We start from the raw sequence: 15209 nt of genomic DNA, 5'->3' as shown, positions 1-15209 counted from the left end.
AAAGTGCAGGAGAAGCATTCTGGCTTCATTTGGGCTGCAGAAGAATCAGGTTAATCTCACTGGCTGCAGTGGGGATGTGAGTAGCCTTGGTGAGTAATCCTTATAAGGGTACAGGGTCATGGGAGAGCCCATAGTTGAGGAAAGCCCACTGGACATAGCAGGGGCATGGAATAGTGTGGGTGTGGGGTAAACCCTCCACTTCCATGTGGCAAGGAGAACACAAGTTCCCAGAAAGCTTGTTGGCCTCAAGAGGGGAAGGGAACACATGGTTGTTGGGCATTCTTTTTTTTTTTTTTTTGGTTGTTGGGCATTCTTGTGGACACTTGGAAGATTGAGCTCATGTAATAGTGGCACACACTAATGACAACACTAACAAGGTGGATTGAGAGCAAAAAATGATCACTTCCAATGTCCCTGTTCTCAGAGAAAATATCAGTAAGCCCCTGCACCCTAAGCAGAAGCCTTAATTAACTAATGAATCTTCTCTATATATGTTCTAGGTGCTTTTTAAAACTGCTGCTTTTAGGCTGCTCCTGGGGTAAGTGAATCTGCACATGAGCTGTGTAAGAACAGACTTTCCCTTCCATATTGACTTTGGGGTTTCCTGGAAAGAAGCACCACTGATTTCCAATGCCATGCTTTTTGGTGACTTGAGACCTTTTGGTGTAGGTCCCAAGAATGGGCATGCTTGATGTCAGGTATAAACCCATTGTCCATCAAGGAAAATATCTGTAAGCATGAGATCCTGCCCACCTGTAGGTCACCAATGGCAGGGGTGGGGTTTTTGAAGAGATCACTTCTCTGCTTCTCCTACGATCTTGATGAAGCCTTATTAGCTTTGTTATGGAGAAGATGTTCACATAGTTTTCAGGTTTACTTCGGGAAAAAATTGACCCATACATAATTGGAGATTTGGTGCATCTGTGGTTTGAGGTGAGTGAGTGTAGGATCTTCCTATTCTGCCACCTTGAACCACAACCCCAGAATTTGACATTAGTCCCTGGGAGTAATTGAACTTCTGACATCTAGAACTGTAAAAGCATATATTTGTTTGTTGTTGTTGTTGTTGTTTTTAGGAAACTGAAGTTGGATTTTTTTTTAATATATAATAGCAATAGGAAATGGTTATAGACATTTATTCTATATAATGTAGTTGCAATGTATGTATGCTCAGTTGTGTCCGATTCTGCGACCCATGGACTGTAGCCTGCCAGGTTCCTCTGTCCATGGAACTCTCCAGGCAAGAATACTGGAGTGGATTGCCATTTCCTCCTCCAGAGAATCTTCCCAACCCATGGATCAAACTCAAGTCTCTTGTACCTCCTACACTGACAGGCAGATTCTTTGCCACTAGGGCTACTTGGGAAGACTCTAAATTTTTCTTAATTGGAGGCTAATTACTTTACAATATTGTGTGGTTTTTGCCATACATTCACGTGAACCAGCCATGGGTGTACATGTGTTCCCCATTGACTTTCCATTCATTACTTGGCCTACTGTGAGTAATAAGAACATTTTATGATAAAAACTCACACCAAGGAGAAACAAATTTTTAATCAATATGAAGATATTCTAGCCTATTAGTGAATTCCTCATTGCATAAATCTAAATGTTGTCTATAATGACATTGAACTTAAGAAAGCAAAAGTTATCCGTTATGAAAATGGAGTCACCCATTTTACTTTAAATTTTTTGCCTATATATCAATATTTTTAAAATCATGTTAATTTAAATATTCATTACTTTCATTTCTGTTCTGTCCAACTTTCTCTCAAGCTTCTTTTCAACATAAAAGATGGAATCATAATTGTGTTTTTGTGTTTATATGTATTTGTATGATTGTACTTATTTTAAAGAAAGAAGTATGCAAACACACACACTGTCACATTACCTTTGAAACATTTTCTTTGCATAAAAATGAATTTCCACATGTTTCATTTATTTCTCAGGGCATTTATATGAAGTTATATTTAATATTCCAAATTGAATTTATAAATAAGGAATTGAGCCTCAGGAAGCTTAAAATTTTCACAATTATATAACAAAGCATTTAAAGCTATGTGCACTGTCAAATTACACATAAATGGAAATATGCAATGTGTTCTCTTAATTTTTGTCTAAGTCCTTTAATTCACCAAATTGTACACTTTAAATATACATTTTATTGTGTGTAATTATACTCTGATAATTTAATTAAATGGAAAAAAACTCTAGTGGTGCATGGCTAGGGGATGGTCTAGAACATAGGCAGTAGTTTCTCCCTTATCAGGGAGGAAGAAATGTCTTCTAAACGGGAAGAAAGCCAAGCCTCATTTAGGGATGTAGAAACAGTTTTTAAATTTAAGTAATTCACATGATAAACTCTTTTTTTTTTTTTTGCAAACAGAAGTTTATCCTAGATACAGAAACACAGAAAGCTTATCATACATTGATCAAAAACAGAAAAGCACCACAGACTTACTAACATCATGGATGAGGCTTAGAAACTTAATGTAGAGACTGACAACTGACTACACCTTTATAAGGAGCACAAATAAGTCAGTACAACTCCCTAGCAAATAAGTTCATCAAAAAAAAAAAGGTAATAAGGTATCTAAATTTGACATAAAATAGCTTATTATGCAGGATTATTAACTGATAAAATAATTCAAATAAACAGAGCTGAGGGCAATTATAACTTGAAGCTTTTAATTTTTGGCATATGTTCTGACATTTGAAGAGAACATCCATGGTCATTCTGTTATTCAATTTATTTCAGACAACTGTAGTAATAAGTGACTACCTTGAGATTACCTTCTAGGTCACAAGGAGAGGTGGACAGATTTGCATATTTGTGCAGAAACACTGATGGCCCTGAATCACATGACTGGGCAAGATATCAAGCTGTCTTGCAGATCATCCTCTGATCATGAAGCATGAAGAGACTCCTGAGCATGAAGAAGATGGGAAATGGATGAACTGATATTGTTCATCCACCATCCCTTTTGTATTTATGACAAATCTCAGGAAATGGGGGATTTTTGTAAAACAATAGGAGATATTATATTTGTAGGTAGCATTAACAGTTCAAGGAGAAAAAGGAAGATAATTCAGTAATAAAACATAAAATACAGAAACCAAGCCTTCATCTCAATGAATGTGTCTCCTAACCTATGGTCATCAATGTTTCATGCTTTAATAAACAAATGTAGAGCATGATAAAGAAATATTATGCATATTAACAAAATACTTGGTTTGACATTTTAGTTCCTCATTTTTATGGTTTTCTCTGACACTAAGCTTTTATTGAAAGTAGTCTCAGTAGGGAGGTCCTAGATCCCCAAGCTGCAAGAGGAAATAAACTGCAAGTGGAAGTTTTTTTTTTTTTTTTTTTCTTTTCTCTTCTAATCCTGTGTTGCCATGGAGACACCTGTTTCCACCAGAACTTAACTTCATCTCAAACCTTGAGCTGACCAATGTGTTTTTCTCATGGAAATGTATTTCTTAAGCTATGTTAATAAACTGAGTATTTGCTTGGAAATCTGCCCTTCTTCAAGATTCATGTGAATTGTTTCATCGATATGAATAAAATAAAATAAAAATTCTGGGTGAGCCCAGGATGATGCACAAGGATGACTCACCTTGTGTGAATGCTATCTCAAAATGCATATTTTAAATGAGGGGCCTAGTGCAACTCTCTCAGTTTTGAGGCTTTCCTTTCTCTAGTTAGTAGCTTGCTTATAGGTATATAACTCCTTGCTAAAAACTAGCAATGGGGCACTTTCTGTCCCCTTCTGATGTCTATGTCAGAAACTTTCTCCATCTCTTTTATACTTTAATAAAACTTTATTACAGAAAGAAAAAACAAAAACACCTCTGAGTAATTAAGCCTTGTCTCTGGCCCCAGACTGAATTCAACTCCTCTGGAGGCCATGGATCCTGGCATTGTCATGTCTGGTAGCAGCAACCTTTCATTATTAGGTCAATTTAATCCCACTTATCTTTCCATGTAGTCACAACTTGGAGATACATATTTGATAATTTTTACAGTGACTATGTTGGTACAGTCAAAGCTATGGTTTTTCCAGTAGTCATGTACAGATGTGAGATTTGGACCATAAAGAAGGCTGGATGCAGTCTTATGGACTCTGTGGGAGAGGGAGAGGGTGGGAAGATTTGGGAGAATGGCACTGAAACACGTAAAATATCATGTAAGAAACGAGTTGCCAGTCCAGGTTCGATGCAGGATACTGGATGCTTGGGGCTAGTGCAGTGGGATGACCCAGAGGGATGGTACGGGGAGGGAGGAGGGAGGAGGGTTTAGGATGGGGAACACATGTATACCTGTGGCGGATTCATTTTGATATTTGGCAAAACTAATACAATTATGTAAAGTTTAAAAATAAAATAAAATTAAAAAAAAAAAGAAGGCTGGATGCCAAAGGATTGATGCTTTTGAACCATGGTGCTGGAGAAGACTCTTGAGAGTTCCTTGGACGGCAAGAAGATCAAACCAATCAACCCTAAAGGAAATCAACCCTGAATATTCTTTGGAAGGACTTGTGCTGAAGTTAAAGCTCCAATACTTTGGCCACCTGACATGAAGGGCTGACTCATCGGAAAAGACCCTGATACTGGCCAGAGGAGAAGGGGGTGACAGAGGATGAAATGGTTAGATAGCATCACTGACTCAATGGACATGAGTTTGAGCAAACTCCAGAAGATAGTGAAGGACAGGTAAGCCTGGCATGCTGCAGTCCATGAGGTCACAGAGTTGGACACAACTTAGCAATTGAACAACAGCAACAACATTTTAGACATAACATAAAACCAAGAAAGCATTTATAAGTGACAGTAGCATATTTGCAATATAAGTACATTACCATTAACCTTTTTTGATTGTAATAAAAGTGCTTAAAATTAAGTTTTTGATTTTTGAGTCATTCATTTCAAAGGCAATCATGTCAAATAAGCATATTACTAGCTGCAGTATGACACAGCTACTAGATAAGCTCCCAGGACTTATCTAATAACATTCAAAAGAGATAAATATTTAGGAATACATTTTATCAAGGAGTTGAAAGACATATACACTAAAAACTGTTAGAGACTGATGAGAGAAATCGAAGAAGACAAATAAATGAAAAGATTATCAAGTGTCCATGATTTAGAAGAGTTAATATTATTAAAATATTCATACTACCCGAAGCATTCTACAGATCCATTGCAATCCCTATCAAAGTTAAAGGTATTATTCACAATAAAGCTCAATAAAGTGAGTTACATAAATTGTGTAGAGGAGTTGAATTCATACACATGGAAATTCCAAGAAACAGAGAAAAAGAGGAAGTTCTCCTTCTACAATCTGATAAAAAATATCAATTTCTGGCTCCCTTTATCTCAGTTCTGAAATCACAATACTACTTCAGCCCCAAAACAGTTGGACCTTATGTAGCTGCCATTTCAATGATTCTTTCCAGAGCTTTCTTTATATCTTTGTTCCTCAGACTATAGATGAAGGGGTTCAGCATGGGTGTGACCACAGTGTACATTACTGAGGCTGTTGCACTTGAGTGTGAGCTTTGGGTAGCAGCAGAGCTAAGGTACACTCCTAGGCTTGTACAGTAAAATAAGCAGACCATTGAAAGATGAGATGCACAGGTGGAAAATGCTTTATACTTCCCTTGAGCTGATGAGATTCCTCTTATGGAGGAAACTATCTTAGAATATGAATAAAGAATTCCAGTGAGGGTTAAAAAACCAAACATCCCAGTTGCAAAATAAAAGAACATGTCATTAAAAAATGTGTCAGAACAGGCAAGTCGGACCATCTGATTAATTTCACAGAAAAAATGGGGAATTTCTAAGTCTGTACAGAAGGACAGCTGCAATACCATTAAACTTTGTATCAAGGAATTCAGAGCACTCATCATCCAGGACACCAGCATGAGCAGCCCACAGAGCTGGGAGTGCATGATGACCGTGTAGTGCAGGGGATGGCAGATGGCCACAAAGCGGTCATAGGCCATCACAGTCAGGAGGAAGTCATCCAAACATACAAAGAGTATGAAAAAATACATCTGGATAATGCAGCCTTCATAGGTTATGGCTTTGTTCTGTGCCTGGATGTTCCACAGCATCTTTGGGATGGTAGTAGAGGTGAAGCAGATGTCTACAAAGGACAGGTTGGAGAGGAAGAAGTACATGGGGGTGTGGAGGTGGGGGTCTGAGCTGACGGCCAGGATGATGAGCAGGTTTCCAAACACAGTGATCAGGTACATGCAGAGGAAAAGCCCAAATATGAGGGGCTGAATTTCTGGTTCCTCTGAAAATCCCAGAAGTAAAAATTCTGAAATTCTTGTTTTATTTCTTGATTCCATATGCTGACTGTGACTCTGAGGAGAGAAGCAAATAATACGATTAATATTCACATGAACTTACATTAGTCACATATTCTAAATGCTACTGCATATACTTTTCAGTCAATACATTAATTTTGATATTCATTGTATGGATCTGGCTTTCTTTTTTATAATTAAATTTATTTATTTTTTGATTGAATGGTAATTTCTTTACAATATTGTGTTGATTTCTGCTAAACATCACCATGGTATACCTATGTCCTCTCCCTCTTGAACCTCTCCCCCACCTTCCTCCCCATCGAACAACTCTAGGTTGTTACACAGTCCTGGTTTGGGATATTCTGTGTCACTTATGATGTGGAATTTCTGTCCCAATCTGCTTTTTATCTAACAGGACAAGAATTTTAAACTTTTAATGAGAAATTCTTCATGAATGTAAGGAATGTACAGCGAAGTCTGGCCACATTTTAGGCACTAACTAGGCACACTACTCCAGTACTCTTGCCTGGAAAATCCCATGGATGGAGGAGCCTGGTGGGCTGCAGTCCATGGGGTCGCTAAGGGTCGGGCACGACTGAGAGACTTCACTTTCACTTTTCACTTTTATGCATTGGAGAAGGAAATGGCAACCCACTCCAGTGTTTTTGCCTGGAGAATCCCAGGGATGGGGGAGCCTGGTGGGCTGCCGTCTATGAGGTCGCACAGAGTCGGACACGACTGAAGCGACTTAGCAGCAGCAGCAGCAGACTGTGAATAATGGATGCTGAACCACAAAAATCCCTGCAATTCATTGATAGAGAAAAAGTATATAAGGAAATAATAAAATTCTATACAACTTCAAATGGAGACGAATGATATGACAACATGGAAAACAAATCTAAATGTGAGAGTGAATAGTGCATTCTATTTTTCATGACTGTTGTGGCAAGACTGGCAAACAAGTTGACATTTGAACAGTGACTTCAAGTAAGAATAGGACAGACGCACAAGGTTGTGTGTGGAAGTGTATGCCAGCAGCAGAATGGCCAGCACACTTATAAATACAAATCAGAAATGAAAGCAGTGTTGTTACAACTGATACCAGAGAAATACAAAGGATCATGAAAGACTACTGTGAGCAGTTATAGGGAACAAATTAGAAATTTAGAGATTTCCACTCCAAAGCAGCAGAATACACTCTCTTCTCAAGTGCACATGAAATATTCTCCAAGATAGATGACATCTATCAAGCCTCGGAAAATTTAAGAAAATTAAACTTGTATCAAGCACATTTTGCGACCACAACCCTATGAGATCAGATATCAATCAGAGGAAAAAGAACTGTAAGAAAAATGCATGGCACCTAAACAACATGCTACTGAATAACCTAGAGATCACTGAAGAAATCAAGGAGGAAATTAAAAAAAAAAACATAAATTCAAATGACAACAGAAACACAATGACCCAAAACCTATAAGATGCAGCAAAAGCAGTTCTAAAAGGGAAGTTTATAGTAGTTCAATCAGATCTCAAGAAACAGGAAAAGTTTTAAATAAACAATCTAAACTTACACCTAAAGCAACTGGAGAATGAAGAACAAACAAAATCCTTAGGTAGAAGGAATAAAACCATAAAGATCAGAGCAGAAAATACAAAATAGAATTGATGCAAACAATAGCAAAGATCAATAAAATGAAAAGTTCTTTGAGACGATAAATAAAATTGATAAACCTTTTACCAGACTCCTCAAGAAAAAAGGGAGAGGACTCAAAAAAATGATATTAAAAATAAAAAAGGAGAAATTACAACTGATACTGCTGAAATACAAAGGATCATAAGACCAGACTTTTCTTAATGATATAAAATGCAAAACTTTTGAATTAGGAAATCTGGAATTGAATTTCAAATCTACCACACCTTAGTTTTTTAAACCTGGAAAGCCAACCTAACCTTTCAAAATGTTAATATCATCATTCAAATAGTGGGGAGAACAGTATCAATCATCCTAAGGTAGTTGACAGATTAATATTTCCTGTTGGTAAATGAATGGTTAACACTTAGGCTAAAATGAGGCGGATTTTTTCTACTCCTCCAATGTCTCTGTTTCTTCAATTCTTGGCCCTCAGTTTCACAGTTTTTTTTTTTTTTTTTTTCTATTCATTGTTGTCTCTTCCATCTGTCACTGACTGGCACCCCTCTAGCCCTATATTCACTTTGATCCAGATAAATTTTCTATATTGCAAAGTTGATCCTCAAACTTCCTCTCCGCTTTGTGACATTTCAATGGAGAATGAAGACAAAGTTCCTTAGCCTCAAACATGAAGCCTGAGTCTCTGAGACCTGTCAGCCAGCTTCACCTTCACACTGTCCTGCCCTCATCCACATGGATCTCGCGGACACTGAACCTGACTGACTGCTTCACCTGACCCTGCAGCTTTGATGCTCAGTGCTTTACACACCTGTTTCCCTCTTCTTGGAGTCTCACCACAGGTCTATGTGGAAATTTTCACCTCCTTTTCATATCCAAATCTTCATCTACACTTTATGACTGCCAAGACTTATCTATTTTATGAAGCTTTATTTTCCTCTTAATATTTTCACAGAAAAAAAGACATTTTGTGCACTTAATTTTGATAGAAGGGTTATCATTTTGAAAATTTTATATATGTCCATGTTTTTTATCCATCATCAGACTGTGAGTGCCCAGAGGCACATAGCAGTGCTATACTTACTCACCATTCTTCCATATCAGATTTAGTTTGCTTGGAAAGGTAACTGAATAAATACATATATTGCAAGAAAGAGTGAGAGAAGTTATTTTCAGAAAAATTGGCAATGGTGGAAGAAAACACAGAAGTGTGTCCCTCTGTATCCATGGAGCATTGGCTTCCTGCATATACCAAAATCTGAGGATGAGCAAGTCTCATATAAAATGGTGTAGTGTAGTCTTGCACATAGCCTACATATATCCTCAGTGTACTGTATTTTATTTTATTTTTAATTTTTAATTAATTAATTAATTTATTTTACTTTACAATATTGTATTGGTTCTGCCACACATCAACATGAATCCACCACGGGTGAGTGTACTGTATTTTAAATCATCTCTAGATTGCTTATAATACCTGATAACAGAGAAATGTCCTGTAAATAGTTGCTGGTGCATAGAGTATTCAAATTTTCCTTTCGGGAACTTGCTGAAATTTTCTGGATAGTTTTGATTTGCAAATGGGCAAACCAACAGATGTGGAAGCTGCAGATATAGACGGTCAATTGTACTAACGCAAGTAAGGAGGATATGCCAGAGAAATGTTCATATTCTGAGATTGGGACCCATTAGGGTTTCAGACTATGATATTAAGAATTAAACAGAGTAGTACCAATAAGTTACAAAAGAAAAACTCAGAGACCATCACAAATACATAGTAAGGATAACATGCAAAGCTGTTGCATAGTTCTCTTTGTTCAGTCATGCAAGAGTGTGCATATGCTTGTACTTCTTTGTTTCTATGTGCAAGCATGCTGGACCATAAAATAAAGGCATAGATTTTATAGATAGTCTAAATCTCAAGAATCTACCTCAGTAAAGGCAAGACTAGTTTAAAAAGGGAAATCCTGGTAATGTGAGGTAAACAACATGAATGAGGAGCCCAATAGAAGAGTAAGGTTGCAGAAAGAATAAGTAGCAGTGTGGATTCTGAAGTGACCTCAGACTCTAGGGACCACACACAGACTGAAACTTTATTGCTCCACTTGCCTCACAGTGATATCTACCTTATCCTCCTGATCTGTTTTTCCTGTACATATCCATGCTCATTTGACCACAATTGTTTAATATAGTGCAATAGTGGGTGTGCTGGTGTGCTGGTCCTTATTTCATTTTTCTTTGTGACATTATTTGCTGCTATTATTGAGCATTGGTTTTTGATCTCCTTTTTGGCACATCCAGTGGACATTCTCTAGACATGTTTCTTTGCTTGAGTAAGTAATTAATGTATCTATTTTGGTTGTTATGTAATATTTTACAATGTGACTGTGCTACTTACAATTTTGACTGTCTTTCATATTCTTTATCATTAAATTGCTACTAAGTCAATGATAGAAAAAAATATGTTGAGATTGTTAAATTTAAGCTATGGTTCCTATAAAAGGCAATTCCCACCACCCTCCTTGTTTACCCTACCAAGTTATATTCCATGAAGTCCTCCAGGCTGTGAAAATTCATATATTTAAATGATTTATTTATGATTCATGCATTTATTTTATTGTATTAGGCCTTTCCATTATGGTTTAAAATCCAGAAAAAAGACCCTATAGTTTCTTCATTTTTGTTGATTCAAAATGTGCATTTGTATAGAAAAAAGAATAGAAAAGAAAATTCATAAAATAAAAAAAATAAGGAAAATAAGCGCAAGTCTAGTGGATAAAAATAATTATATTTAATGACATTTAATAAAAATTTATGACTGATTTCAGAAATAATACCTTGAAGAGTGAAATTTTAATCACATCAATATGATTCTCATTAAAGAGTAAAATGGCAAAGATCTGAGAATGAAAATTATAAAAATATACTTCTTGAAAAGCTGAAGGAACAATATTTAATGGTTTTTTTTTTTTTTAAAGACCTCATTGTACATGGACATTTACCATATGGCCAGATTATATTTCAGTTTAGTAGAAAAAAGTTGGGTTGTTAAATAAAACCTGGAGTAAATGTCTATCTATCTGGAAGAATATGAAATTGGTCCCCTATATCAGGCATCATCAAAAAAAAAAAAAAAAAAATGAAGAGGTATATTCCCTCCAAAATTCCACTGAGCAAGAATTATCAGTAGAGATCATTTGGAATGCTGAAAGTAATAGAAAAATGGGAAAGTAATATATGGGCACACAGTAATAACAAGCAAACAATAATGATATGCAATATATGTAAATTTTGCTGAAACCATGCAGTAGTTTAAGAAAACAAGAAATGTCTTACACTCATCAGCCTGGTAAAAAGAACTGTCATGGTGATTGAGGTTGGAACTTTTCAACTGGCAGCAAAAGCAGTATTCTAGTTTTGCTGGTAGAAACACAAAGGATTACAAGATTGAAAAACAACCTGAAGATATCAATAAATATTACAAATATAGATATTCTTGTCCCAGGATTCTCAGTCTCAGCACTGTGAATTTTCTAGGCCAGATCATTCTTTTTTATGTGCTCTGTCCTCTGCATTGAAGGATGTTTACAGTATCCAGGGTGTCCACCCACCTCTCTCCAGCATGACAAAAATGTCCCTGGACATTGCTCAGTGTGTCCCCTGAGCAGGCTGGAGGGATTGTCTTTTATAGGAACCATGATTCAAATTTAACAATCTCAACATATTTTTTCTAGCATTGACATAGTAGCAATTTAATGGTAAAGAATATGAAAGACATCAGAAGTATAAGTATCACAGTCACATTGTGAAATATTATGTAACAATCAAAATAGATACATTAATTAATTAATCAAGCAAAGAGACACAGCTTTTTGCTTTTCTCTGGGCTGAGTTGAATTGGCTTCCTTTGTCTCTGACCTTCTAATGCACTGTAACCTGGGTTGTTGGACTCACCTGGATGTTAACTCTGAGAGGTCATTCTCCAACAGGGAGTCTGAATTTTTCCCTGGAGGGTAGATGATGGAGACCGAGGTTCTCTCCCCAGACAAGACAGTAGGAAGGAGTGAAGCTACAGCCCCTCAGCCTGAAATTAGGACTCCAAACAAAAAAGGAAAAGAAAGGTCCCTTCTGGTCCAAGTTTATAAACACCAAGAGGCTATAGAGTGGAGATATTTATTATGTCCTATATCTACTCATTACTCTCTAGTTATTTCAACCTTTAAACACACATTTCCCTTGTGGAAAACTGTTCTGGAAGGAAGGAAATTTTTCTTAATGATCCTCTATTCACAAGAGACCATGGTAGAAGTCATGAGAATCCAATTTTGTTTTCCTTTTTTCACTCCTTCTCCATGAAATTGCCTCCTTTTGAGATTTCTAAATCTCCCAGTTCCTTGTCTCAAGTTTTCTCCATGTGTAAGACTGAAGAACCCATCTGGATTAGGTCTCTTGTATCTTCAAAGCACTGTCTTGTGGTGGGGACTTACCTCCTGAATCTCCAGAAAATTTCCACACTTTCAGCAAGGGGTGTGTGTGTGTGTGTAGAGGGGGGATACTGAATTCTTTTGATAATAAAACATGGGCTCTGCATACATTGTCTTCATAACACTTTTTCTGTATCAGTTAGGAATTTCATACTTACATCTCTAGTTTTGAGCTATCATTTAATTCTACATTATAAAATATTTGATGGCTCAGATGGTAAAGAATCAGCCTGCAATATGGGAGACCCTGGTTCTATCTCTGGGTTGGGAAGATCCCCTGGAGAAGGGAATGACAACCCAGTCCAGTATTCTTGCCTGAAAAATTCCATGGGGAGGAGAGCGTCATGGACCACAGTCCATGGAGTCACATAAAGCTGGACACGACTGAGTGACTAACATTTTCACTTTCATAAAATACTTGCTAGTGATCTGAAATATATTGAGATTTTTTTCTTTTTTTACTAAAGCCTTAGCTTTACAGATTTTTTGATTTAATATTTATAAATGTTTTATATATGTTTAATATTTATAAATGTTTTATCTATGAGGACGTACATTAAGAATTCCATTATCAACTGCAGAAAGGAGGCTTGGAGGAGTTTAGTGATCTGGCCAAAGTTAATATCTGAGTATGTGATATGCCTTGACTATAAACATGTCAGGATGCTTCTATCTTTCAAACTCTAGGCTAGTGGTTCTCAACCAGAAAGGATTTTCCCCCTAGGATGTACGATGATGTCTGAAATGATGCTGCTAAATATCTGAAGTCCATGGGAAAGAACCCCCAGAATAGCATCATCCTGCCCCAAATGTCAACAGTAAAAGGTTGAAAAATTTACTCCAGAAAGCTCTTCTTTAACTTCAATCTATTTGGGAGTCAACGACAATCCTACTATAAATGCAGAATCTGATTCAGCAGGTCCTGGTGTGCCCAGAGACTCTGAATATCTAGCAAGCTCCTGGATGATTTTGATGCTGGTGGTCCTGGTCTGTGGATCACTCTTTGAGTAGAAAGACTGTAAGCCTGTAATGCAGTCAGTTGTAGACAGTTTTAGTTCTTCTGCACCAAAAACTGACTTTGCGTATAATTTTGAAGGAATAACTTATTCACTAATTCCAGAGGCTGTGGTAAATTCTGTTGGTTTCTTTTATATAATGGTTCCTGAATGACACAAAATGATACACTTTTGAAAAAGATTTTGTAGTAGGCAGAATAAGGACCTCCAAAATATTTCCACATCTCAATCCCAGGTAACTTTTTGTCACAAGGGAAGATTCATATTTCAGATTTACCAGGGCTGCTAAACAGTTAATTTAAGATAAAAGTTAGTTGTGATTGAGCTTCTCCCGTGGCTCAGAAGGTAAAAAATCTTCCTGCCAATGCAGGAGACGTGAATTTGATTCCTGGGTCAGGAAGATCCCTGGAGAAGGGAATGGCTACCCACTCAAGTATTCTTGCCTGGAGAATCCCATGGACAGAGCAGCCTGGCAGGCTACAGTCCATGGGGTGGCAAAGAGTAGGACATGACTGAGTGAGGATTTAGGACCCTTAAACACAGGCTACCTGTGGATAATGCCAGGTGTTCAAATGGCATCTCCTGTGTGTAGTGTGTATGCCAGCAGTGTGCAGTTGGACTACAGGGGTGTCTAGGTCTGGCAGAATCTCACCAGCTGTAGGTGGAGGGACAGGAGCATAGGGCAAGTTGACCTGAAGCAGGGTCATGGATGAGCACGTGAGTGCGGCCAACTCTCTGGTTTCAGTGAGGCTCTCAAAGGAGCCTGGACCAGGGGAAGCCTTACCTATATCAGGGCCTAGGAAGATCATGGTGCAGGGCAAGACTTCTGGCTTTAGCAGGGCTTCAGGAGTGCCTGAAGCCAGGTTAAGCCCACTGGTTGCAGCAGGTATGTGGGTATCCATGGGCTAATGAGCCCTCCAAAGGCAGTGTGGCTGTGGGAGACACATGGGTGAGGCAAACCCACTGACCATAGAATGGGCATGGGAGAGTGTTGGGACAAGCTCTCTGGTTTTAGTGTGGCAAAGAAAGTGCAAATTCCAGGAAAACCTGCTGGCTTCACAAGGTGAAGGAAAAACATGAAGATAGGGCATTCCATGGGCACTAGCTAGTAAGGTAGAGGGAGTGCAATAGCGGCACCTGCCAGTGATGAGCTAGCACGATGGATTGAGAGCGCACACATGAAGTGTGCCAGTGCCTCTATTCCCAGAGAATGTTTCAAGCCCCTGCACCTCCAGCAGATGCTTTAATTAACTAATGAATCTCCTTTATACACCTTCTGGGTGCTTTTCAGGTGGTGCTAGTAAAGAACCCGCCTGTCAGTGCAGGAGACATAAGAGATTCGATCCCCAGTTCAGGAAGATCCCTTGGAGGAGGGCATGGCAACCCACTCCAGCATCGTTGCCTGGAGAATTCCATGCACAAAGGAATCTGGCGGGCTACAGTCCATAGGGTAGCAAAGAGTTGGATGCGACTGAAGCCACTTATCATGCATGCAGCAGGTGCTTTTCAAACTGCTGCTTTTGTGCTGGGTCCTGGGATCAGTGAATGTGCAGAAGCTCTTTCAGAGCAGACTTTCCCTTCCCTACCGACTTTAGGGTCTCCTGGACAGCAGCCCCATTTGTGTTTAGATCCATGCACTTTGGCGACTTATCTCTCTGGTGTAGATCCGAAAGGTTCCTGTACATGATATAAGGTACAAACCCATTTTCCTTAGTGAAAATGTGAGATCCTGCCCACTGGT

General features: G+C 38.1%; 2 protein-coding genes across 2 annotated transcripts in view; both read right to left on the bottom strand.

The window, feature by feature from the left end:
• Positions 1 to 15209, bottom strand: part of LOC139184054 (adhesion G protein-coupled receptor E2-like) — a 1114856-nt gene that overhangs the window by 151789 nt on the left and 947858 nt on the right. The window lies entirely within an intron of this gene.
• Positions 5427 to 6359, bottom strand: LOC139183863 (olfactory receptor-like protein OLF4). The gene has a single exon (XM_070792165.1). It carries the CDS (start codon positions 6357 to 6359, stop codon positions 5427 to 5429), a length of 933 nt encoding a protein of 310 aa, XP_070648266.1.

This window comes from Bos indicus, chromosome 7, assembly GCF_029378745.1.
Source record: "Bos indicus isolate NIAB-ARS_2022 breed Sahiwal x Tharparkar chromosome 7, NIAB-ARS_B.indTharparkar_mat_pri_1.0, whole genome shotgun sequence".
NCBI classification, from domain to species: domain Eukaryota; kingdom Metazoa; phylum Chordata; class Mammalia; order Artiodactyla; family Bovidae; genus Bos; species Bos indicus.
This window is presented reverse-complemented; position numbering and strand designations above follow the sequence as displayed.